Raw genomic sequence first — 22,425 nt, 5'->3', positions numbered from 1 at the left:
GCTGCCCATCACAACAGCCACAACAAATGGTGAAAAAGGGGAAAAAAAAGGCCAGGCGAGGCTGGCTGCACCCTCGCCACTTGGTGCCGGTGCAGCTCGGGCAGCGGGAAGCCAACCCCACGCGGGGGTGGCACAGGGGAGCTCGCCCGTGCCCACCGTGTGCCCCCGGCCGCGCTCTGTTACCCCTGGGGGGGCCAGGGGCTGCCCCTCACCTGTGAGCCGCGGGGAGCTCAAATACCAAAGCCTCCCAATTAAGAAAAACTAGTTACAGCATTTAATTACAAACCCTCATGGGAAGAGCCAGACTCCGCTATGAAAATCATGCAGGAAGAAATAAAACAGACGACCGTTTATTAAAATATACCCCCTCTGTCCTTTTCTCGGAGCCTATGTACACCCCGCTCTGCGCAGCAGCACACCTCCCTTTCACAGCAGCACTTCAGAGCCCTCGGCACGGCTATCGGCGCGCGGCAGCCCCGGCGCGAGCGAGCCGCCGGCGGGCAAGGTGCTGGCCTGGGTCCACGCCAAGCCCTCGCCGGCCGCCCCCTCGGGCAGCAGCGGGACGTAGGCCTCCTCCGCGGGGCCGCCGAGCTGCTCCTCCAGGACGTACCTCGTCCCCCATCGTTCGTGGTGGTGGACGTCCACGGCCACCAGCGCCGCCTCCGCTCCGGGGGAGCAGGGCTCAGCAACGTCCCCGGGGTCCAAATCAGAGTCCGCTTGGGGGAAGCCCGAATCCTGGGTGGAGTCCGGGCTCTCCTCGGGCAGGCTGGTGTTGATGTAGATGACGTCCCCGGATCCCCTGACGGCGGGCAGGTTTTCCAGCAGCTTCTCGAGATGGACCTTCAGCTGCGAGAACGTCGGGCGGGTGGCAGGGTCGGCTCTCCAGCACGCAGACATTATTTCATACCTGGAAATCGGGAGAGGAGGGTGGTTATCGTGGAGGATGTTGCCAGGCGCTGGGCCACAGGATGTACGGGGGCTAATTCCCTGCTTCTCTCCAAACTGAGCAAGCCCTGAGCTGCTTTGTGTTAAAACAAAGCAAAACCAACTCCCTCTGCTTAGGCTGTCTGCAGAGGGCAGAGGCAGCCAGCTGCAGCCCTGTGATCAGCCCCCCGGGAACATCCCAGTTCTGCTCCCGGGACACCGAGTCCTTCTCTTGTCCTTCCCGCAGGTGCCTGTTCCCAGGCGGGATGTCAGGGAACTCCCAGAGCCCCCCTGCAAGCGCGTCACTGCGGGGCACACACCGTCTCCCCTGCCCTTTGGCAGGCTGGATCCGAGAAGAGGTTTCCTTGCCGCTTCCTTCAGGGACAGGCATGGGAGAGGGGCCTTGTAGGAACCCTTGTGGGCTCTGAGCACCTTTGCTAGTTTAACCGTTTTTGTATTCACAGCTCTTAGCCATGGGGGGGTTAAACATTTTCAGCTGGAATGGCACCGGAGAAAAACTCAGGAAGAAAACTCGGGAGAAAAACCCTTGCTGAGCTGCTCAGAAATGCAAAGTTTTGAGGTTTCCACATTTTCCCGTTCCAGATTCATAGATTTTAGGCACTGAAGGACCCTGGGTAACTAGGAGTTTTGTGGGGCAGAGAAGAGCATCACCAGCCAAGACCTTCTGGCCAAAACTATCTTAACAAAAAAAAAAACCTAAAAAGTCTGATTCCTCCACCACACACTGCAGAGGGCATTGCTCCTGTCCCCGCAGGACCAGCGAGGTGACCCCGGCACTTCCCACCCGCCCCACGCCGCCGGCTGCCCGCAGCCCAGCTCGCCAGCCCTCTGCGCCAGCCCTGCAAACACAGCGCTTCCTCCTGGGATATTCGTTGGGATTCCTGGGCGCCAGTTTACCTGGAGTTAAGATGCTTTTTCCTCCCTGGGTGATAGGCTGCTCTGCTCTGGGATCTGGCTTTTATTAGGCACGTCAAAACTCGGGAGATTATGCAAATATTAAGGGTTTTGAAGTTTTTGTTTCTGTGATACTTTCGTTTAAAACGTGACCCACGCCATTCTGGCCAGCTTTCCTCCGAGAGCTAACCCGCGCGTGCGCTCTGGTAAGCTCCCTGCCTGCCAACCCCACAATGGAGAAAAGGCTAAATCCCTGCCATATTTTTAAAAATCTTTAATAACTGTTGTTTCTGGGGGCTGTGGGAGAAACGGAGGGGGTGAGTGACTCCCTCTCCGGTACAGACCCTTATTCCACTTGGAGCGGCAGGTTTGCAGCAGGTGGGAGCACTTCGATTGCGCTGTGATGCACAGCTTTGCGGGCTTACGGCCACATTCAGTGCTAAGCCACAAATCCACAGCACAAGCAGTTGTTGTGTCCTTAAAGAAAGGACATCAGCAACTGAGAGCCACAAAGCACAACGAGTAGCACCTCACAGAAACCACCTCAGCTCAGGGCTGGCGATGCACAGGTTGTCTGCAGGGCGACAGAGAGCAAAGGGGCTGCGCTACAGCCCAGAAACAGGGTTACAATACTCACAGCTCATCCAAGCAGTCCTCGGGCTTTTTCAGGCGCTGCCCGTGGAAGAGGTACTCGTAGATCTCGTGGTTCTGCACTCCTGGGTAGGGCGTCATCCCTCGGGTCGCTATCTCCCACATGGTAACACCAAATGCCCACTGCGAGGACAAAGGGAAAGCTGAAGGGACATTTCCAGGAGGAATGAATGAGTCTTTTCATGGGGAAAGGTCACTGCCCAGCGTCCACTGGGCCCTCGCACAATGCTAAGAGTTGTCGCTCCAGTCCTGCCCTCCCCAAAATTGGAAATAATAAGCAATGCCACAGAAGAGGCGAGCGGCCCACTGAATAAACCTATTCCAGGAGGCTGGGCAGGCAGCGAAAGGTCAGCGCGTCCCATTACCGACAGCCTCCCGCTCCTCTGGCTTTGCACTTCCAGGGTACAAGAACAGCCGTAACAAAGTGCGGCAAGGGCGGAGGACGCAAGCCGGGGATCGGTCCCCAGCTCTGCCTCCTGCCGCCCGGCTGCCCAGCCACGTGGACCTACCACATCGCTCTTGGTGGTGTAGACGCGGTCAGCCAGGGACTCGATGGCTATCCACTTCACTGGCATTTTTGCTATTCGGCCCTGACGGTAGTAATCGCCGCTGTAAATCTTCTTCGACAAACCGAAGTCTGCCACGCACACCGTCATGTCATCCCGTAACCTGTCAGGCGGAAACAGGGATGACAAGATGGAAAAGTCTGACGTGCCGAATTCTGAAGCAGAAACCTGAGGCTGAGCTCTTTTCTCATGTCTCTCAAGACCGAGAGAGGTTTTATTGAAGGAAGCCAAGTTGTGCTGTAAAACCACGGGGCTTCCACTGATGTTCATCTATCCAGGATGAAGCAGAGGAAAACAAACTCACATGCAGTTTCGAGCTGCCAAATCCCTGTGGAGAAAGTGCCGACTGCTCAGATACTCCATCCCCAGGGCGATATCGACCATGAACTTCACCAGCGTCTGCAGGGGCACAAACTGGGAAGGGAAGGTGCAGGTTAGACAGTGCAAGCCCTTTGGGAAGCACATTTGGTTTGATCTGAAAGGCTTCCCTGTCCAGGGCTGCCGTCTGACATCCTAGTGGTCTCACTGGCCCTGGAGAGCACCAGGAGCCCACAGCAGCAGCCACTGTGGCCTCTGTCATCCCCGTTGGGCTAACACCCTCAGATTGTAAGATTTATTGAATCACAAGCCCGTAGGAGCTGCAGGTGCGGGGACAGTTGTTTTAGAAATAACCCCAACACTGTCTGCCAGGCTGTGCCGCTGGCCAGAAGACCCCAATCCCTTCCCACCCCCGCCGCCTCCTTCCACGTCTCTGGAGTGCAGCCTGCAATGAGAATTTGCTTCCTTCTTGCCTTTCCCACTGCCTGCCTTCAGATCACATATTTTTGGCTAGAAAGCAGCTCTGCAGGAAAGGACCCTGGTGTAAGTTGACCGTGGGTCAGCAGCGCGCCTTTGTGCCAACGAAGGCCAACCTTGTAGCAGGCTGCGTTAGCAAAAGTGCAGCCAGCAGGTCAAGAGAAACTATTCTTCCCCTTAATCTGGCACTGGTGAGGCCACATCTGGACGCTGTGTCCCACTTGGGGCTCCTCAGTAGAACAACGTGTTGGAGCAAGCCCACAGGAGATCGCTAAGACGGGGCTGGAAGACATGGTGTACAAGGAGCTGAGATACTTGGGCTTGTTTAGCCTGGAGAAGGGAAGGCGAGAATCCCACAGGCTTTTGGGGAGCTTGAACCCGCCGCTGCCACCTGACAAAGGCAGGAAGCAGCACTACAGTCAAGTCCTCTTATGTTCTCAAAAAACAAAGGCAGATGTGTCCCCAGAAGAGGCACAGTCCCACCTTGCTCCTCGCAGACATGGGGCCTTCTGCTCCCTGCGCTCATTACCTGGGGGGCCATCTCCAGCCGCGAGCGAAGCAGGAAGCTGTGCAGGTCACCGTATTTCATGAATGGGAGAATGACCATGGGCTTGGGGACCTGCTGGGAGCTCAGCTCGATGCACACACCTGGAAAACACAGACAGGCTGCACAGCCCCGTGGGCAAAGGCACCACACTCCCCCCGCAGACATCTGTGGGGGACCCGAGCGCTCCCCAGTCCGGCTCCCCAGCCCAACTCCCAGCTGGAGGGCGGGGAGTGACAGCCCATACCTAGGAGCTTGATGACATTGGGATGGTCGAAGTCCTTCATGCACGCTGCTTCGCTGAGGAACTCTTCTATCTCCCTCTGGGAAAAGTTATCCACTGGGAAATAGAGAAAAGGAGAAGGTTTAACACCCCAAGAGCTTTAACACCCCAAATCACTGCTGCCATCTCCCTTCACAGCACAGCTCCTGTGTGGGTCAGGGGGAAGGGACCACCGGGATGTCTCTGCCATCCTTGGCTGTCTGATATGAGTGCCCCTTCCCGACCGGCACCAGGAGCTGTGGCACAGAGGCCGGCATCCCCACAAAATGGTGCCAGGATGCAGAGAGAGCACCACCTGAGACGGGTAGCAGGAACGCTGGCACCCACTGGGACAAACAACGTCAAGTTCTGTGAGGCCAGGGTGATGACTTACACTTCATGGTCTTCACAGCCACCTTCTGCTGGGTGCCTTCAGGCTGGCTGAGACGCCCCTCCATCACTGACCCGAACTCCCCTGCACCATGGGAAAGAAGCAAGCACTTTATCCACAACCCGAAGCACCACCTTTCAGGACACCACTATGTTCTCGAAGATCTGAAATGCTCTAAGATGGAGACCTCGTCCCCAGAAGTCTGCAGGGGGAAGGCTTGTGTCTCATCAGTGGCAGAAGGAGGACATGAACCCAGGGGTCCCGGCACTTGGTCATCTTGATGCACCGTCTCCCCCACATCCCCTGGGCCTGGAGCTGGGGGATGATGCAGGTAACAGTGGCAGCCCCTGCCCCATATCTCCATCCCCAGCTCTCCAGCCCCAGCACTCACCCTCTCCCAGGACCTTCCCCAGGCTGAGGGCATTTCTGTCCACGACAACATCCTGCAGCTTCTGCTGGAGCTCGCTGCTGACGCCCAGGCTGCCCACTGCAGGAGAGGGGAAGAGAAGCTCAGGTCACCTCCAACCTGCAGACATACCGCTGCTGCGATATCCCCATCCACCGCCTTGCAGAGGGATAAAAAAAGTATACTTACACGTAAGTTCAACGGCTCTCCGGCAGTAGGACTTCTTGGCCGTGTAGTTCACTGCCAGCTCCAAGTCGTTCCGGCTGAAAGCAGTCCTGGCGGGACAGAAAGAGACCCTGCTGGGCCAGGCGCGGCTGCTTCTCCTCCCATGAAGGAACCGCCGCTGCGGGGCCGGGCGACCACAGCGCTACCGGGGGTATCGGTAGTAAGGGAGGAAATATGCACATTGGTGCTAATCTTTTTCATTTCCCTCTTACTGGATCAGTGCCATCGCTTACAACGTCCGAGCAAAACAGCCACATGATAAACAAGGCTGATCGGTCAAGGAGTGAGTCACAGAGGTTTTTTGGGGAGGAAATGGGATACTCATTTCCTACTCAGAGAGCAGTCTGTACCGGCAGGAATACGGTGCCCAGATCTACCACCTCCTAAAGCGATCTCTTCGCTTGCCCGATGCACAACTCCAGCCTGTCAATGCTCTCTGTTAGCACGAGCAACCCCCCGCCCAAAAAGAAACTAAGGGAGCTTCACACCATGGCCCCGAAACAGTGGTGATGGGCATGCTGCTGGGGGATGCTGTGCAAACCCTCTGGTTCGGGGCCGTGCAGAGGTCCAGCTCCGGGAAACAAAAACACAGCAGATGCTCAAGAGCTCCCAGGGAGTGAGCGTCGCAAAGAAAGAGCGACAATGCTCCACCAGTTAGGAAAGGGTTCCTTACATACTACCAGTTTCCAAACTGGGATGGAGGTGATGCTATGGGAGATCAGAGCAGGTGGGATATTCCTTCACCAGCTCAATAAACTCCCTTACTGAAAAGATGTTCTTCCGAAAGAATTAATTATATCACATCTCCAGTTTGGCAGCGGACACTCAAGTGATAGCACTTATAAGAAAAGCCGCTAGCACCACAATTGTTTAACAAAACCAGCAGCACAGGCCAGTTAAATGCCACTTAGAAAGTCACAAGGGTGAGTGACTGGCATTGGCTTATTGTAGCAGAAAACAGCCCTTTGTCCACATTATTAAAACACCACTTCTGCAGCCCAGTGGCAGTCTCTCTGCCCAGCGGGGCTTAGCCATCGGACCAAGGCAGATTTGGCATGTGACGAGGCAGGAAAGGTTTCTCTAGGCCACAGGACACAGGATATTATACATCTCTGCTCTCTCACCTCTGTGTCAAAACGCCGAGGCCACCCTCCCATACCAAGTTGCACAAATTTACTTCCCTTTTAAAATAGGAATAGCGAGCAAAAGGTGAACTGCTGGGCTAAGGAAGGGAGGGGAAGTACCGTCGCTGCAGTAAAAATACACTCAGTGCCTCACCATGGGCATAAAAAAATGCCATTTGTGGGGATGACGTCAGTGCTGGAGGCAGAAGTCTTCTCCCCGCATCCAGCGTGGGCTGCTGGCCACCCGCCCTGCCTGCCCGTGCCCCATGCGCCTGCGACCTGCCCAGCTCGGGGCACCTCTGCAAGCTCTTTTCCCTTCGGCTTACCCATATTTTGTTTCCATGCATCTTTTCTGGATGACCACAGACAAGCAGAGGATCAGCCCGACAGCAATCGTCCCGCAGATAAAGCCCAGGGCTACGATAAAGGAGTCCGCGTTCCCGGAGGCTGGAGTCGAAGAGGGGGCTGAGGTTATTAATCCTAAGAAAATATCCCATTAATGGAGCCGAAGGAGTCAGCCTGCAGCACCCAGGGCCTGGGGGAGGATTTCCCAGGGGCTGAAACCAAACCCAGTAAAGCCCAAAGGGTTACACGGGAGAAGAGGGCACAAGGACTAAGGTTGCACACGGAGAGCAAGTCTCTCCTGGCCACAAAAGCATGCTGAAGATCCCCGATTCTTGGCTGATAGCCTAGCCGACGGGGAAAGCGTCTGAAGGAGGATGAAGGGACGCCAAATGGCCTTGGCCGGGCAAGGAAAGCATGCCCTGCCTGCTTCCCCATCATCCTCCCCTGCACCCACGCCGCGCGGGCAGGGATGGGCATCTCCTTACCGCTGCCAGGGATGAAGACCTCCACCGGGCTGCTGAAAGGTCCCACTCCCCCCTTGGTGACAGCAGCCACACGGATGGAGCAGGTGGCGTTGGTGGCCACCACGGGCAGGACGGCCACGCTGGCGTTGTGCCGGGCTTCAGCGGAGACGTTCTGCTGGAAAGAGGAAGGGAAGAAAAGCCTGGGCTGGGGGAGACAGCGGCCCATCCCTACGGCAGGATTTATTGAGAATTGTCCCCTCATCAAACTTCTGCGTTGCTTTGCTTTCACAAGCCCAGAGGAAATGCAGCACCAAGCTATTTATGGAGAATAATAGCCCTGCCTGCAAAAGCCGGATGGGATCTGGAAAGGGGCTGAGCAGCGTTTCCCGTTCAAACCTCGTGCTGCTGTCGCTCTTTGCTTGTCAACAGCAGCGGGACCAGCAGCCTGAGCCCGGAAAGCGATCTCGCAAGGAAGGGGAAAAGGCATTTCATGCACTGGTGGGAATATGGATTTTGACCCCCAGCCTTCATCGCGGTCGGCTCGGCCAAGAGGCTCGCACCCCTCTCCGCTGCCGGCCAGGGATGCCCACGGCTCGTGCCGGGCAGCCCCGCGAGCCTCGGCACCCACAACCTCGCCACCGCCGCTCCTTCGCAGAGCATCTCTGACCACTTTCAGCCGCAGCGCTCCTGGTTTGATCGTTCAAGTGCCCTGCCACAGAAAGTAGATCTTAGGGCAGATATTTTCTGACTGTGGTTATGTGTCAAGCTAATAATATTTCCAGTTTTAAGGGCGTGTTTCCTTGCCTGGTAAGACGGCAGGAGTCAGCGTGCCGCATGGCACAGACCTTTTTCCTTGGTAAAAACACAAGTGAGTCTTTCCCTGCAAATTCCCTGTGGTTTCCTGGTCGTCTTCAGCTGAGAGAGCGCTGCTGCTGCTCTCCGCCAACCCCCAGCTGCAAAACAGCTGCCAAAACATCTGGCAGAGCCCAGCTCCTTACCCTGGCTGAACGTCACCCGGCCGACCAAAAGCAGCAGCCGAGGGGGATCGGTGGGCAAGGAGGAGGAAATCGGAGCTGCTCAGAGGGAACTGGTTTCTGTTCACAGTCATAAAAAAAGCCGCAGAAATGGATGTGAAACACGCCCCAGCCCCAGGAGCCTGTCTGTGCCATCGGGCAGCGGCGTGAGCGGATACCCGCTGCTGCCTCCGCTCCTGCTTTCCTCCCGCCTCACGTTCACGACGTCCTTCGGCAGAAATGCGCACAAGATCCTTTCCCTACTGCCAGCCTAAAAATGCCCCGGGATCCTTTCGTATCGCAGATGGCTCTGCTGTGTCATCTGAGGACAGAGCCCGGCTGATATCAAACAGACCGTGGAGAGCATGAGCACACTGGCAGAGCAGACAGCCGTTCTGGCAGGACAGAACTGCCAAAGTTAATGGTTTTTTATGAGTGTTGCGGTAGTTGAGGAATTTCTTCATGTCCCAGCTCCGGCAGCCTTGGCTCAAACAAGAACTGCTGGTTTAAGAATAAAATAAAACAACTTTTTTGAAGCTTTTAAAATAGTTTTTAAGCCGGTTGTGGAGAAGAAGAGGCCTGCAGGTGGCCCTGCTGACACAGAAATACAGGACCCTCCGCCTTCACCGTGCTGGGGTTGTTAAACCGATGGTTATTTTGGGGCATTTCATATTTAGCCTGTCCAGGACCAACACTGGGAGACTTTATTTCTGAGAAATCAGAGCTCCACTCAATAGCAAGCACGTTGCTCTTGTGCTTCGGCTCAGGAGACCCTTGGGGGTCCGTGGGAGAAGCGGGCACCGCACAAGCCCATGGTACTCTGCGGAAAGGTGACGGCACAGGCTCAAGCCGTTCCCGTGCCTCTTAATTCTGCGACAGCCCTTATAAAAAGACGTGCTGGCCCCTGCCCTCGGCTGGCTCTGTTTTTGCCTTCCGTAAAACCTGGAGGCTGATGAAACAAATCAGCAACAAACACAACTGCTTCCCTCAGTCTGCAAAGAGCCAAGGTCCCTCGCACAGCTACCTCCCACCTGAACTCACTCCCCGCTAGAGGGGCTTTTTGAGCCTCCTGAAAGTCAGCATTAATGAGAACGGTTATTGACCAGGAACCCAAGCAGAAATTTCACCCCACAAGCATTTGACTGAAGAAAATTATAAAAAACAGCAACAACAAAAAAAGATAGTCTCCCAGGGCTTAAAGGGCAAGTCCTGTTTTTTGCTTTCCGCTTGAGAGACAACAAATATGTCAGCATTTTTTTTTACCATGCTAGTCACAAGACCATAATATTGTTTTCCTGACCTCATTCGGTCTGGATCTATACATGCTCTTTTTCAGAGGCGCAAAAGGAGAACAGAAAATGCAGCATCCTACAAAAAATAGGGTGTGAGTCACTTTTTCCACACCGTTCAGGCCGTCAGTGCCTCTCTGTGCTTTCAGCCTGGGACAGAGGAAGACCAAACCACAGCGCAGAGGCGACAGCTGGATACATCTGCGCAATTATCCAGAGCTCCCCGACCACTGGCAGAGCCTGGACGGGATGCTCTTTTGCCCAGCAGCTGAGATGAGCCAGGACTGCCCGAGAGGTCAGGCCAACCTCGCCCTAGCAAATTCCTGAAGGCTACTTCCCAAATCCTGGGAAGGCAAACACTCACGGACAGGCCCCCAGCCCCAAAATGTTCCTTGAGCTATGAAACTCTGTGCCATGGGTTTGCAGATGAGTTAATGCACGGAATCAATCTCATCCCTCAAAACCCAGGGAACAAATTCTCCCAAACACCTTACGATTGACTCCATTGCTGGAAGTGCCAAGAGATGCTGCCAAACCTTGACTGCCCCTCCAAAGGCCATACCAAAGATTGCCAACACCGGGAAGAACATCTCACTTCTATTTCAGAGAACAGGAGCCGCGGTAGCAAACCTCTTGTCTCCTTCAAGCAGAACTGCTTCTTCCCAATATTATTGACTTAGGGCATTACCATGAGTTACATAAACACGCGAGAGCGTGTTTAATACAAGTGGTATTAAACTTGTATTAAAAAAGCCCAGATGAAAGCACAAGACAGCAGATAAATAAGCTCAGAAAGAATACATGGAAGCACCAAGACCAAACTGGACATCCCTGCTTGATGTCTGCCGGGATTTTTTCTAGGCTTTAGTCATTCTTCCCCGTTTCCCTGGTGACTTACCAACCCCTTGGAGTTCTGCCACCTGTACCAGATGTGATAGCCCTGCAGTTCCCCGTGGATCCTCCCCAGGGGCGGCTTCACCCATCGGATCTCCAGGGAGGAGCTGGATTCATTGAATGACACCGTGACGTTCAGTGGCGGGGTGGTTGGAGCTGCAGGAATCAAAGAGAAAGAAGGTGAGGGGAGCCAGGTGGATGGGTGCAGGAACATGGCAGGCTGACGGAAAATGAGCTGTAGCTCAACCAGAAAGCACATAGTATTTCCTACAGCCTTTAATATCTCCAGCAGGTGACCACCCGTGGGTAAATTTCCTTTCCCCAATCAGACTTGAGATATCCCACCCCATAAGCAACCATGACTCTGGACCAGCATCTCATCCAGGGAGTCCTGCACGAAGCACAGCTGCGCGACCGAGGCAGGGAAACCCTTCTCAGTCTTTGCTACTCATTTCCTACCTCCCTCGGTGGTGCTGGCGGTTATCCAGGGGCTAAACGGCGACCAGCCGACTTCATTCCCGCAGGAAACACGGATGTTATAGTCCGCCATGGGCCCCAGCTGCTGGATGTGATACACGTGGGGAGGCACCGAGGTGTTGAAGAGCAGAAGTGAGACGTTGCTTCGTGGAACAGCTTCCTTGACCTTAATTGAAAAATCAGTCCACAAACAGGGATTAGTCAGCAACAACCTGTAGGGTGAGACGTGCGGCAGGAATTTTACATCTGTAAACAGGATCCAGAGCCCTGCCTCCCATCCAAACACCGGCAGGGCCTTGTTCCTGCATGCTGGCTCGTCTCTGCCCAGCGGAAAGCTGACGGCAGGCCATTCACGGGGCCCAGGGGGAGGGCTCCAACACAGGCGGAGAAGAAAGAGTTGCGGTGGGGACACAGCAGAGATGTGTGAAATCGCCATCACTGGGGAAAGGAGGAGGGAGGGATCGTTTGCTCTTTCTTGTGGCATGGAGCAAAAGGAGCACCTGATAACACTACCAGGCAACGAGTCCCAAAGAAACAAAGGAAAAGCCTTTTTCGTGCAACATATCATTAGACCACAGGACTTATCGCCAGACCACAGACTTATCGCCATCAGATGTTGCCGGACTAATCACAGACCTCGTCAGACTCCATCATTACGTCTAGCAGCACGGATGAATTCAACTAAAAACAAGTCACGCTTTTTACACAAAGAGAAATTGCTCTCTCCCCAAAAGGCTGGCCGTTAAGCACCCATGTAGCTGCCCACACAGCCCTTGCAGCTCTCTGGAAAGCGTCTCATTTTGTGGGAAGCACCACGAGAGCGGCCTGGGCCGGGACGGTGGGAGGAAAGAGGGAAGAGCAAGAACAAGAGATACCAGCGCAAGCAAGACAGTTAACTCGAAAGACAACCCACAAGACGTGTTTCAGCATGAATCACAAGCAGAAAGTCATATTGTCCGTTCAAAAGCCTCCACGCATGGTTTTGGGGTGGCAGGAGACCTGCCCTTCTGCTTCAGCAACAAGAGTACCCCCGTGGGTAGCCCAGGATGCTCAGAATGGTCTCAGCATCGACACCAGCAGTATTTGCCAGCCAAAATGAAAGAGAACAGCCTTCAGCCTCATAAAGCTGAGAAGGTCCTCAAAGCCGTCGCTAGCTGCTTTGAGGGAGGTGAGCAGTGATCAGACGAATGTGCAAGCCGCTTCTGAAAGCGCCACTGGGGCTGGCTGTTCTCCTGAGCATTGAGCCCAGCTCAGCTATCTCGATCCTCGCCTTGTCTTCTGGAGAGAGTCCATCAAATTAATGTATTTTTTAAAAAATCAGGATTTTTGCAAACTTAAACAGTTTGAACTTGGCGGATGTGACAGCAACAGCTTCCTTTTAAGCACCAGCATGCTCAGAAATGAGTCACTTGGTCGGTGGGCCACGCTACCCAAGCGAGGGGATTATCAAAGGGGACAGGAGCAAAAAGGCTTAGTCACAGCTGTGTTTTTGCCAGAAATCATGTCTTGTTTTCCATTTTGAAAGGCTATTTCCTAATGACAGACCATGAACGTTAAGTCATAGGAAATTCCTTGGCTCTCCACCCCACTTCCCAAGCTCCAGCTGGAAGGCAGCACTGGACGCGGTGCTAATATTAGCTCTGCTACCTTTCCTCTCTCTAACTCCTTTCACTTTTACCTGGCTTCAAACATCGCCTCTTTCCATGCGTTACCTCAGCCAGAGTATAGATTAGCCGGTATAAAAAACATACCCACAGGAGACCAAGCAATGGGCTTGAACTGTGAAACCCAGCAACATCAAACAGATAGAGCAGGTGGAAACTACTTGCAGGGCTGCACCCATGGAGATGGCATTCCCCGACTTCTCCAGGAGACAGGCAACCCCTCAGCTCCTTCCCAGTACTTGCGAGGAGCGGAGAGTCGAGAGAAACCTCCACCTCCAAACCCCAGCGGGAAGGCTGCTTGGTTGGGAAGCGTTTGATCAGGAGGTAAAAGTAGGGACAAGCATGTGCCTGCAGCAACTCAAGGCTTGCGGTGTCTCCCGAAGAACTACTCGGAGCAGTTCTGGGCATGTCTCCATGAAGAAACATGCAACCTGACTGTCTCCCCTGAGCGGAGAGATTCTCCCGGCTCGCTCCCGCACGCTTCACGGGCACGAGCCCCGACGTGTTGCGGCATACATACACAGCCTTTATCATAACAGAGCAGCACTCCCATCTCTCTCTCCATTGCCCCTCTCTCCTTTGTCTCTCTCCGTTGCCTCTCTTATATCTTCCTTCCGGCAACGATCACATGTCTGCTCACAATTCCCTTCACCTGTTTCTGTTCTTGAATCAGCTGGTACTCATTAGGCCACCTCTTAATTCTTCTCCACACCGACGGGCTCTTCCAGGCAGGCGACTCACCTGTTCCCATCGCCCCATGTTTCTGCCCCCGCTTGACCACACCGCTCCCAGGACAAAAACCTGCTTCACGCTCCCTGCGTCGGCTCCTCTGCGAGACCCCTGCCACCCCCCTCGCAGCGGGCAGAGCAAAGCTGCAGACACCACCAAGCTAGCCTCCAGCAGCTCCTTCCAAGCCTCCTGTCCACCTCGGCGGTGCTCCAGATCCCAGCGCCTGGGGACTCTGCTCGCTGCTCAACTCGGACTCCTCAACATCATGCCACCACAAATTCCCCAGGACCGCAGGGCGCGGGTGGACAGCGTGCCAGCTTCCCCTTTCGAAGCCGCTGGGAAAGTCCAACTCAATTTGCCCAAACCAACGGTCTGGTTGAATCCATGCGGTTCGTGCCGGACAACACTGATTTCCACATGCCTCGGAGCAGCCGTGTGAGGGGAGGCTGCAGGGCCAACAGGGGGTTACGGATGCTTACCTGGACACTGCAGCTGTGCAAGGCAGAGAATGCGTCAAAGCCCGGCACCCAGGATACGACAATACCGTGGGCCGTTCGGTTGAGGACATGCACGCTGGCGGGTGCGGATGGTATTCCTGCAAGGAAAAGCCAAGGGCAGTCAGCTTGGAGGCCTGAGCACAAACGTGGCACTTCAAACTGACTGTGCAGAACCCCGGTACTGCCCTGGCTACAGCAGCAGTGGCTTCCTCTATCCGTGTACCGCGCGTTTCAGACCAGTGGACAGGGAAGCAGAAAAAAGTCATTTGCAGGACTATTTTGACCACGTTCTATATTTGTGGGCTGCTTAGAGGCAATGACATATTTTGGGGAACACCTTCCTCACATTGCTGGAGTGGCTCTCATCAGGAATGTCGAGAATTTCCACCATTTCCTATGGAAAATTGCAAGCACCGCCCTGGTTGCGAAGGAAGGAAAAGAGTGATACAGCCCTTCCGAAACCTGCTCGGGGGCTGACAGTTCTGCTTTCAAATGTTCTTTTTGGTGCTTCCTCCTACAGCAGCCATACTGGGATGACAGAACCGCACTGGGTGACCATGCTACTACGTGCATCCCGCTTGATTTTAAATATAGGTTTAAAACGAGTTAAAATAAGTATGGGAGTCCTAAAAACATCTCCTTCAGCTCAAGTAGAGCGACTGCTGGGAAGGGTGGAGATGAGGACAGCTCCTGCTTGGACACATGTAGTCAACAGGTAAAGCAAGCATCACATTGCCACTCACCTTTCACGTTGACTTGCCCCGGGTTGGACGCGGTCAGCCCTTTACTGTTGTGAGCCTCGCAGCTGAACAGCGCTGTTTCATTAAGACCTGCAGGGGGAAAACCAAGGACCTGTTCACTGGACCTGCACAAGACGCCCAAATCACACCAATTCTCCACCTGCTGCTCACAGAAAACCCTTGTGGCTTCCTTTCTTGCACTGTCGCTTTATTTTTTTCCAGCAACACAAAAGACCTTTTATTTTGCTCTCATCGCTTCCCTTCGTGGCACTCCGGCGCTGACTGCCCGGGGGTGACCCCCACGGTCCAGCTCACCCACCTTCCACACCGCGAGCACGAGCGTGCCGTCAGTGCGAGACGCGGCACAGCGGGCAGGACCGTACATTTCTACGGCACCGTTGCACAACCTCCTGAGTAAGCAATTGTTTTGTGTTCAAAAAGGGAAAGGCAGAAAGCAGAAGAGCCCACCACCACGTTTTGAATCAGATGACTTATTGCTTTTCAAAGATTGCTCAAATCTCCCAGCTGTAACAGAGAATGACTGCTTTTGGGGGCCACTGGAAATACCCGACTGCGGACGGCTGCTTGTTTCCCCTGCGGTGTTGGCACAGCCTGTGTGAGATGACCCCGGGCAGCAACAGCGCTCAGGATTTTCGTCTCATGCGAAGGACTTTACTGGAGGTGCAGGGCTGTCCCTCCTGGGCACGCTGCTTGCTGCTGCTGCCAGGCGAAGGGCTCGCCACGGTGCGCTGGACATGCCGAGCGTTTGCGCACACCAGCAGCGGTGCCTCGCAGTGCGACGGGGCTGCTGCGCCAGGAGGGGGACTGCTCAAATGACCCGACCTAGCGTGTGCCAGCTGGATGCAAGGACATCCAAGAGGAATGAATCACTTCTTCCGGGTTTCACTGCCTTTTAAAGCCTGCCTTTGGACACCAAGACGAGTCAGTTATAGTCTGGCTGCTAATTAGCTAGTGGCCTTCTCCTCATGATCAAATCAAGAAATTCCTCCTCTCTTTTGCCTCTGCAGCAAAACCATGATGGGTTTTGTGCTACATGAGGGACTTTTCTCCCTGTGCTCCACCAGGCTGGCACGGAGACACGCTGCAGCGGTCAACCCAAGGCCTTCCAGAGACATTAAGAGGGGACCACCAGTAAAGCAGCCCATAACAGCAGCAGTATACTTGTTGGCATGGCCACAGGCTAGAGGAAAAATCTGCTTCTTGCTTAGAAAAGATTTGAGTGTCCTGCGTCTTCTGAGGAAGAAATTTCTGGCAGCAGCCAGAGGGGGTCGGATGGGGGTTCCTGCCCCCAGATCATCCCTGGCAGAGTGGTCCCCCGGGCTGCCGAACAAGCGGCACAGATGGTACTGGGTAGAGCTGTGCTCCCAGTGCTGAGGATGCAGCAGTAACAGGCTGGGTCTCATTTTGCAAACTGGTACCTCTGTGGTACCTCTTTTGCAAAGCTGGACTCCCGTGTCCCACTGAATACAATTTGACGGCCATATTTTATGCCAAACCTCCTGGGAAATTTATCTGTGCTGAGCTTTCCAGCCACGCGTCAGCAATGCACAGTGCCGCACAAAGACGAAGCAGGCTGCAATGGCCTTGTGACAGTGCGCGGGAACACAGCCCCTGCCTAACAGGAGGCGCGAGGCCAAGGGGACAGGCTGTGAGATGGCACAAGACATCTTCCCACCCTGCCCTTCCTGGTAGCCACGCAAAGGGGTCCCAGCTGGCCGTGGCGAGGACGCTGCATGGCTCACCCGGCACGGTCAGGACTGACGGGGAGATGTGGGGCTTCTCATTGACTTGGACGTTGTTGCGAAACCAGTAGATCTCCACAGGCTCCGGCGGGCCCACAGCTTGGCACGTGAGGTTGAAGGGACTGTTCTTGGTGACATTCAGCTTCTCAGGCTGACGAATGAAGTGTGGGAGCCCTGCACGGACACAAGCAGAGAGATTCAGAGAGCTTGGAAACACAGCCCTATCAACAACCCCAAACTGTCTTGCTCGGGGCTGTGCCCAGCTCCAGCAACAAGCCCCTTCCCATCCAGGACTCCCCGTTTCTGGAGGACAGCTCGCAGGTCCCAGATCACAGTTCCCGGGGCTGTCACTCAGCCAGGGCACAATGCTCCACACCTCCGGCACGTCCGCCCTAGCCTTCCTCCAGCTCACCTTCCAGCTGCACCGAGATGGGATCTGACACCACCTCCGTGCCAGAGACGTTGAGTTTGCAGACGTAGGAGCCGTTATCCGAGCGCTGGGCGGCAAGGATGCTGCCAGAGAGAACAGAGACCCTGTCAGGGCTCTGGCGGGGAGCCTTGCCCCGCACACAGCTCCCGCAGGAGGACATGGCAATGCTGCCAGCCTGGGGGTGGGTTTCGATCAGTACCAACCACCCCACAGCATACACCAAGCAAAAGCTGGGCTTGCAAAGCCAGGCTTTGGGGACTAGGGAGCATCTAGTCCCAGTCCCAAGCTCCTGCTAGCCATCTGGCCTCCCGTCTCTCCCTGGGAGCCAACGCTCAGGGCATCCCTCCAGGAAGAATGGCACCAGTTACCTGAAGGTGGAGGTCATTGCCACCTCCTCCTCGTCGGAGATCTCGAAGTGGCTGGTGGCGATGCGGTCCAGCACGTGCAGCTCCCTCCCATCCTTCCACAAGGAAATGCCCGGAGTGTCCGGCCTGAGCAGCAGCTGAGGTACTTTGATGGAGCAATTAAACGTGACATCCTTGTGCTCATTAATCACAATGTGTCGCACCGTGGGGTTAAACTTAATCTGTCCTAGAGAACTGGCTGAGGGCTCCTCCCGGGGCTGCTCTATGCTCTGGTGAGGCCAGTGACCAACGGTAGCCACGCTTCGCTCGGGGCGGTGGGACTCTGCCAACAGGTACGGCCTTGGATCTCGATTTCGGTCAGCGTCATCTGCAAGAGAAGACCTTGGTTTTGCTACCATCAGCCAGCAAGTGTCCCCTTCCAAAACCCCGCAAAGCCCCCCTGCTTCCATTAAGAATTAAAGGCAGCTCATTTACAGATGCTTCAAAAATTCAAAATCTCTAGGAGACCTCTCATAAGAGCCCTGAGGAGGAAACATGGAGCTGGGGGCTGCCCCAAGACTGACTATGTACAAGCAGCACCTCCAAAAAAAAACCTTTTTAAAACAAACCGGAGCAGCCCAGGCTAAAGAAACTGCTCGGCCGCTTCTGTTTCGGCAGGGGAGAGGCAGGAGCTATTTCTGCTGCATCGCACCCCTGGGACTGGAATATAAAAGGATCTCTGGGCAGGAGGAATTTGGGACTTTACTCCAGTAAACCCCTTTCGGAGGCCTCATCTCAAGCATTTTCAGCTGCGGCAGAGCAAGAGTCCCCGGCAGGGATTTCTCTGATTTTAGGCTCTTTGCTGGTGACGCTGCTCCCTTCCCAGGACATGGTGAGCTGCTCTGAAAGAGGGAGATGCTCTCTGTGTCAGCCACAAACGCCTTTGCTAAGCTAAGTGCCTCCACCGAGCACTTTCTCGGGAAAACAGCTGCAGACAGATGAAGAAATGCCTTCAGACTGTGTAGGAGCCGGCTGCTGTTTAGTGTTGCTCTCCCAGGGTCTTTTCCCAGACATTTTTCCAAGGCAAGACTATTTACCAGCTCTTTCTGAAGGCTTCGTGCCCCCACCTACAAATCACTTAACATACCCAGTCCTGTAACTGGGTTTTCCCCCTCCCTCCCAGCACTTCCCACCCCAGCCACGAACAAGATGAAGAGCAGCTCCATATAAACCAATTCCCCCCAGACAAAACTATATTTTTGAAGAGATAAGATCTAGAGAATATACCACAAGTAGATGCTTTTACTAGACTGTTTCCGAGCTTCCCGAGGCTTTCACAGGCATACAGAAATCCCAAGCGGAGCAGTAAATCTCCCTTGCTGCTTTCAGCAAGCAAAGGCGTCACGCTAGACAGGAATTTCAGCTAAATTAATTTACCTCTTCCGAAAAAAAACCCTATTCACAATTTAAAAGATTATACCGCAGGTAGAAAGCACAACCTTTTTATTTAACTGGAGTTCAGCTGAGTTTGTTTTGAGGCAGGTCTTAGTCCTCAAACATCAAACGACAAGTTTTTAAAGCTACGTCATTACTATTGTGAGTAATGGGGCACCAGCCTAGTGCGCTTTCCCGAGAGCCAAGAAACACAACCTAATTTTGAGGCTGGATATATTCCTTTGCTAAATCGCTCACTATTTTTAACCCTCGAGAAATGCTACTTCTAGACAGAAATTTGAGAAGGGTTTTTAAGTTCTGCCCGGTCTGGCGATGCAGAGAAAAGCGCGAGGCTTTCCCTGGCTCTCACACAAAACAATGGGTTTCCCTTTTAGAAAAAAACAAAAAGACCCTAAGCTTTTCCAACCTGCTTCCTAAGCTTTACCATCCCAACACAAACAAAGCCCATGTGACTGCTGCAAAACGCAGCCGACTGCCATTTACTTGCGGGCCGGGTCACCAGCTCTCAAACAGCCAGGCAGCTCCAAAAAGATTTGCCAAATGCAAACAAGCGAGCGACCCCAAATCCCCTTCCCTCCTCTGCTCTTCCCGGAGGTTACCCAGGCTGGAGCCACCCGCTGTCTGGCACAATCCAACCTCAAACAGCTGTTTTCATGCTGCGTTTCGAAGCTCTTCAGCTCTGGCCGGAGCAGCTCCCCCGGCGGGGACCCCTGGCCGGGGAGGACATGGACGCGTGCCTGCGGTCCCGGCCCTTGGCAAGCGCTTCGCCTGCTCTGGGACCATTTCTGCTCACCCACAGCTCGCCCCGGGCTGCTTCAAGTTAAAAGGCAAAGAGTAAAGAGGATCTTAGCCTTGTTTTCTATACTGATTAAGTCAAAAGAGGTGTTTGCTGGCCCAGGAATGAAATACTTTCCTCTCTGACTCACGTGACAACAGGAATTTCTCATATCTAACACTGCCTTTGGGTACCCCTTCCATCCCCAGCTGTTTGGGATGTGGGTATCTTCACGGTGTCTTCGAAGGGATTTGCCCTGTGGCAGGACACCCCTTACCTGTGTCCAGAGCAATTTGTTTAGGCTGGCTCTAAACGCCCACGCTAGAGCCAAGGAGCTGAAAGCCGGCGTGCCTGCGTGGGTGCCTGCCACACTGGAGCAGCTCCCCTCGCTTACCGCAGCTTGGCCTGAGGGAAAAGCTGGCGCGGAAATAAATCCACTTGCAAGCACACTGCTGCTCTCTTGAAACACCTGGGATCACAGCAAAACTAAAGCGCTAGCAAAGACAGATCTTACTGTGCAGCCCGGCAAGTCCCGCATGCCTTCTCTGTTACTCGCCTGGAGAACGGAATTTTAATAAGAAAGTCTTGCCTGCTATTAGAGGCAAGATACTTTATTACGGATGAAAAACAAAGAGCAGGGAGTTGCACACCCCATGACTGAAACAGTGCAACGTTCTGCTGCAGTCCCAGTAAGGAAGGTGTTAGAAAACACCCAGGTCTGCCAAAAAGCTCCCTACATCCCTAGCCCTGGATTTCCCATTACTGGAAGTAATTCACCTGCTGACAACAGCTTTCTGCTCAGGCACTTGTTGAGTGTATCTTCGTACCCGGACAGGGCAGGAGGAATGAAGAGCCCCCGCCTGCGGGTTTCCTACCTCCCCATCCCCTGGGAGCTGTCAGCAGTGAATTTCCCCCAGGGCCACACCTGACTTCCAAAGAGACTCTCGGGGTTCAAACACCTTTGGTATAAACCAGTCCAGGATTCCTGGTTAAATCCACAGTGAGCTCCCCTCACTGCAGATTCCTGCTGTTACAGAGTCAAAACCTTTCACTCCACCCAACCCAAAGCAAACACTCGCATTCCTGCCTTCCCTGCTAAACCCCATCTGCACACTGAGTCCGAGACCCCGCCAGAGTCCCCGAGCATGGCTACAAACCCCCAGCAGCTCACAGCCTGCAACTAAACATCAGACAGTCCTGACGATGGCACACTTTAAGTCCAAAACCTGCTTTTGCCTCTTTGCATTTCTTTTTGCAGGTAGCTAAGCACGTGGAGCTGAAAAGCCAGCAGACTGACAGCACCGCAAAGCGCGTCCCTGTGCCGCAAACCGCAGTGTTTCCCGGTGGTTTTTCCCAGCACCGGTACGCAGCTGGCTCACGGCTAACAATCCCAGCCCCACTGATCTGCCGCAGCTTTTGGTCCCTGCCTGTTGCGGTGTCCCCAGCAAGCAGAGGCACGTCACACAGCAAAGTGCTGGGACACGACCATGCTGCAGAGGCAGAGCTGTGTCCCAGGACAGCAAAACCCGCTCTCTGGGGCTGGCAGAGATGTGCTGCTGCTGGAGACCCGCAGCGAAATCATTGCTGAGCTTCCCCCCAGGATTTAAGCTTTGCTGAGGTCTGCAGGCCCTGCGAGCAGCAGAGAGGTGCGAGGGGCACTGGAGTGCCCATGCAACACCCCGGCTGCTGCCAGGGTGAAACGAAGCAGCATCTGCAGGTAAAACGCTCCCCGTGCCCCGGGCAAACACCCCTCGCCGGACCCCCGACGGCCCCGCCGGCACCCGAGCAGCCCTGGCATCAGCCGAGGGCCGTCCTGGGCGCCCGCAGCCCGGGAGCCCCCCCGGGCTACCCCCGGCCTCCCCGCCCGGACTCACCGGCCCCACCGCGGGGCGGGCGCAGGGCCGCCAGCAGCGCCCAGAGCAGCGCCCATCGCCCGCCGCCCATCGCCCGCCACCGCCGCCGCCACCGGCACCGGCACCGCTCCGCTCCGCCGCGCCTCGGCGCCGCCAGCGCGCTGCCGCCCCGCCCCGGCACGGCACCGGCCCGCCTCCCGCCCGCGGGGCCCCGGCGTGGGGCGGGGACGGGGCAGCACCGGGGCACGGTGCCCTGCGCTGCGGGGCTTCGGTCCCGCCCCGCAAGCCCCAGCGGGCCGGGCCGGCAGGTCGCCAAGGTGCCCGGTGAGATGCTGGGTGCAATCGCTGCTGCTCGGGAGAAGAGCTCGTCTTCCAGTTCCCCGCGGGTGGACCAGTGCTTCACGCAGGGTCTGGATTTATCTCCAGGAAGGGACTTCAGGGCTGTGCTCGCACGTTCTGAGGACCAGCTCCTTCCTGCGGAGCCCCACGTTGGGAAGGTGGGGACATGGCTGCTGCCCGGGGGACCAGGTACAGGACCCTGTGTTGCAGGCTGGGAAGGGCGTGGAGTGCTGAAAGCACCGCTCCTCCTTCGCCTGGACCAGCGCAGCAGGGCAGGAGGGGACAGAGAGGAGACCAAGCCACAATGAGAAAAGGAGGAAGATCCAAGTGAAACCAATGTGCAGCACAAGCCGTTCAATGTAAGGAGTGAAACAGAGTGCATCTCCTGATGGCACGGGAAGGAAACGAAGGAGTTTCTGGGTATTCAGAACGTGTCCCAAACACTGGCCATGCTTGAAGAGGTTTGAGACCAAGCCGTATTGAGGCCATCAGCATTTCCCCCACTGCAAATGGGAAGGGACTGGGATTTGGGGAACCGGCAGCCAGTCTGA

General features: G+C 55.1%; 1 protein-coding gene across 4 annotated transcripts; it reads right to left on the bottom strand.

Moving 5' to 3' along the window:
- Positions 1–319: 319 nt before the first annotated feature.
- Positions 320–21,689, bottom strand: MERTK (MER proto-oncogene, tyrosine kinase). Of its 4 annotated transcripts, none has more exons than XM_075147860.1 (19): positions 21,557–21,689; positions 17,477–17,840; positions 17,091–17,191; positions 16,679–16,852; positions 14,919–15,005; positions 14,158–14,273; positions 11,268–11,451; positions 10,813–10,964; positions 7,634–7,784; positions 7,130–7,250; positions 5,644–5,729; positions 5,440–5,535; positions 5,052–5,132; positions 4,643–4,735; positions 4,381–4,499; positions 3,361–3,470; positions 3,000–3,159; positions 2,477–2,613; positions 320–907 (listed from the first exon to the last, which is right to left on the bottom strand). In XM_075147860.1, exons 1-19 carry the CDS (start codon positions 21,624–21,626, stop codon positions 427–429), a joined length of 2,883 nt encoding a protein of 960 aa, XP_075003961.1. In that variant the 5' UTR covers positions 21,627–21,689; the 3' UTR covers positions 320–426. The 4 variants fall into 4 exon arrangements, with proteins under 4 accessions (XP_075003961.1, XP_075003960.1, XP_075003959.1 ...); XM_075147859.1 differs by having other exon boundaries at positions 7,634–7,787; positions 21,557–21,681; XM_075147858.1 differs by having other exon boundaries at positions 7,130–7,283; positions 21,557–21,670.
- Between the last annotated feature and the right edge of the window lie 736 nt (positions 21,690–22,425).

The sequence above is a fragment of the Calonectris borealis genome, chromosome 3, assembly GCF_964195595.1.
Source record: "Calonectris borealis chromosome 3, bCalBor7.hap1.2, whole genome shotgun sequence".
In the NCBI taxonomy this organism is placed as follows: domain Eukaryota; kingdom Metazoa; phylum Chordata; class Aves; order Procellariiformes; family Procellariidae; genus Calonectris; species Calonectris borealis.
This window is presented reverse-complemented; position numbering and strand designations above follow the sequence as displayed.

Excerpts from the sequence above, each read along its gene's own strand:
- MERTK (XM_075147861.1), bottom strand. The coding sequence starts at position 21,626 with ATGGGCGGCGGGCGATGGGCGCTGCTCTGGGCGCTGCTGGCGGCCCTG. Across the intron at positions 7,284-7,633 it reads GGTCTTCATCCCTGGCAGCG|GATTAATAACCTCAGCCCCC; the intron begins GTAAGGAGATGC and ends ATATTTTCTTAG. Across the intron at positions 2,614-2,999 it reads ACACCACCAAGAGCGATGTG|TGGGCATTTGGTGTTACCAT; the intron begins GTAGGTCCACGT and ends TTGTCCTCGCAG.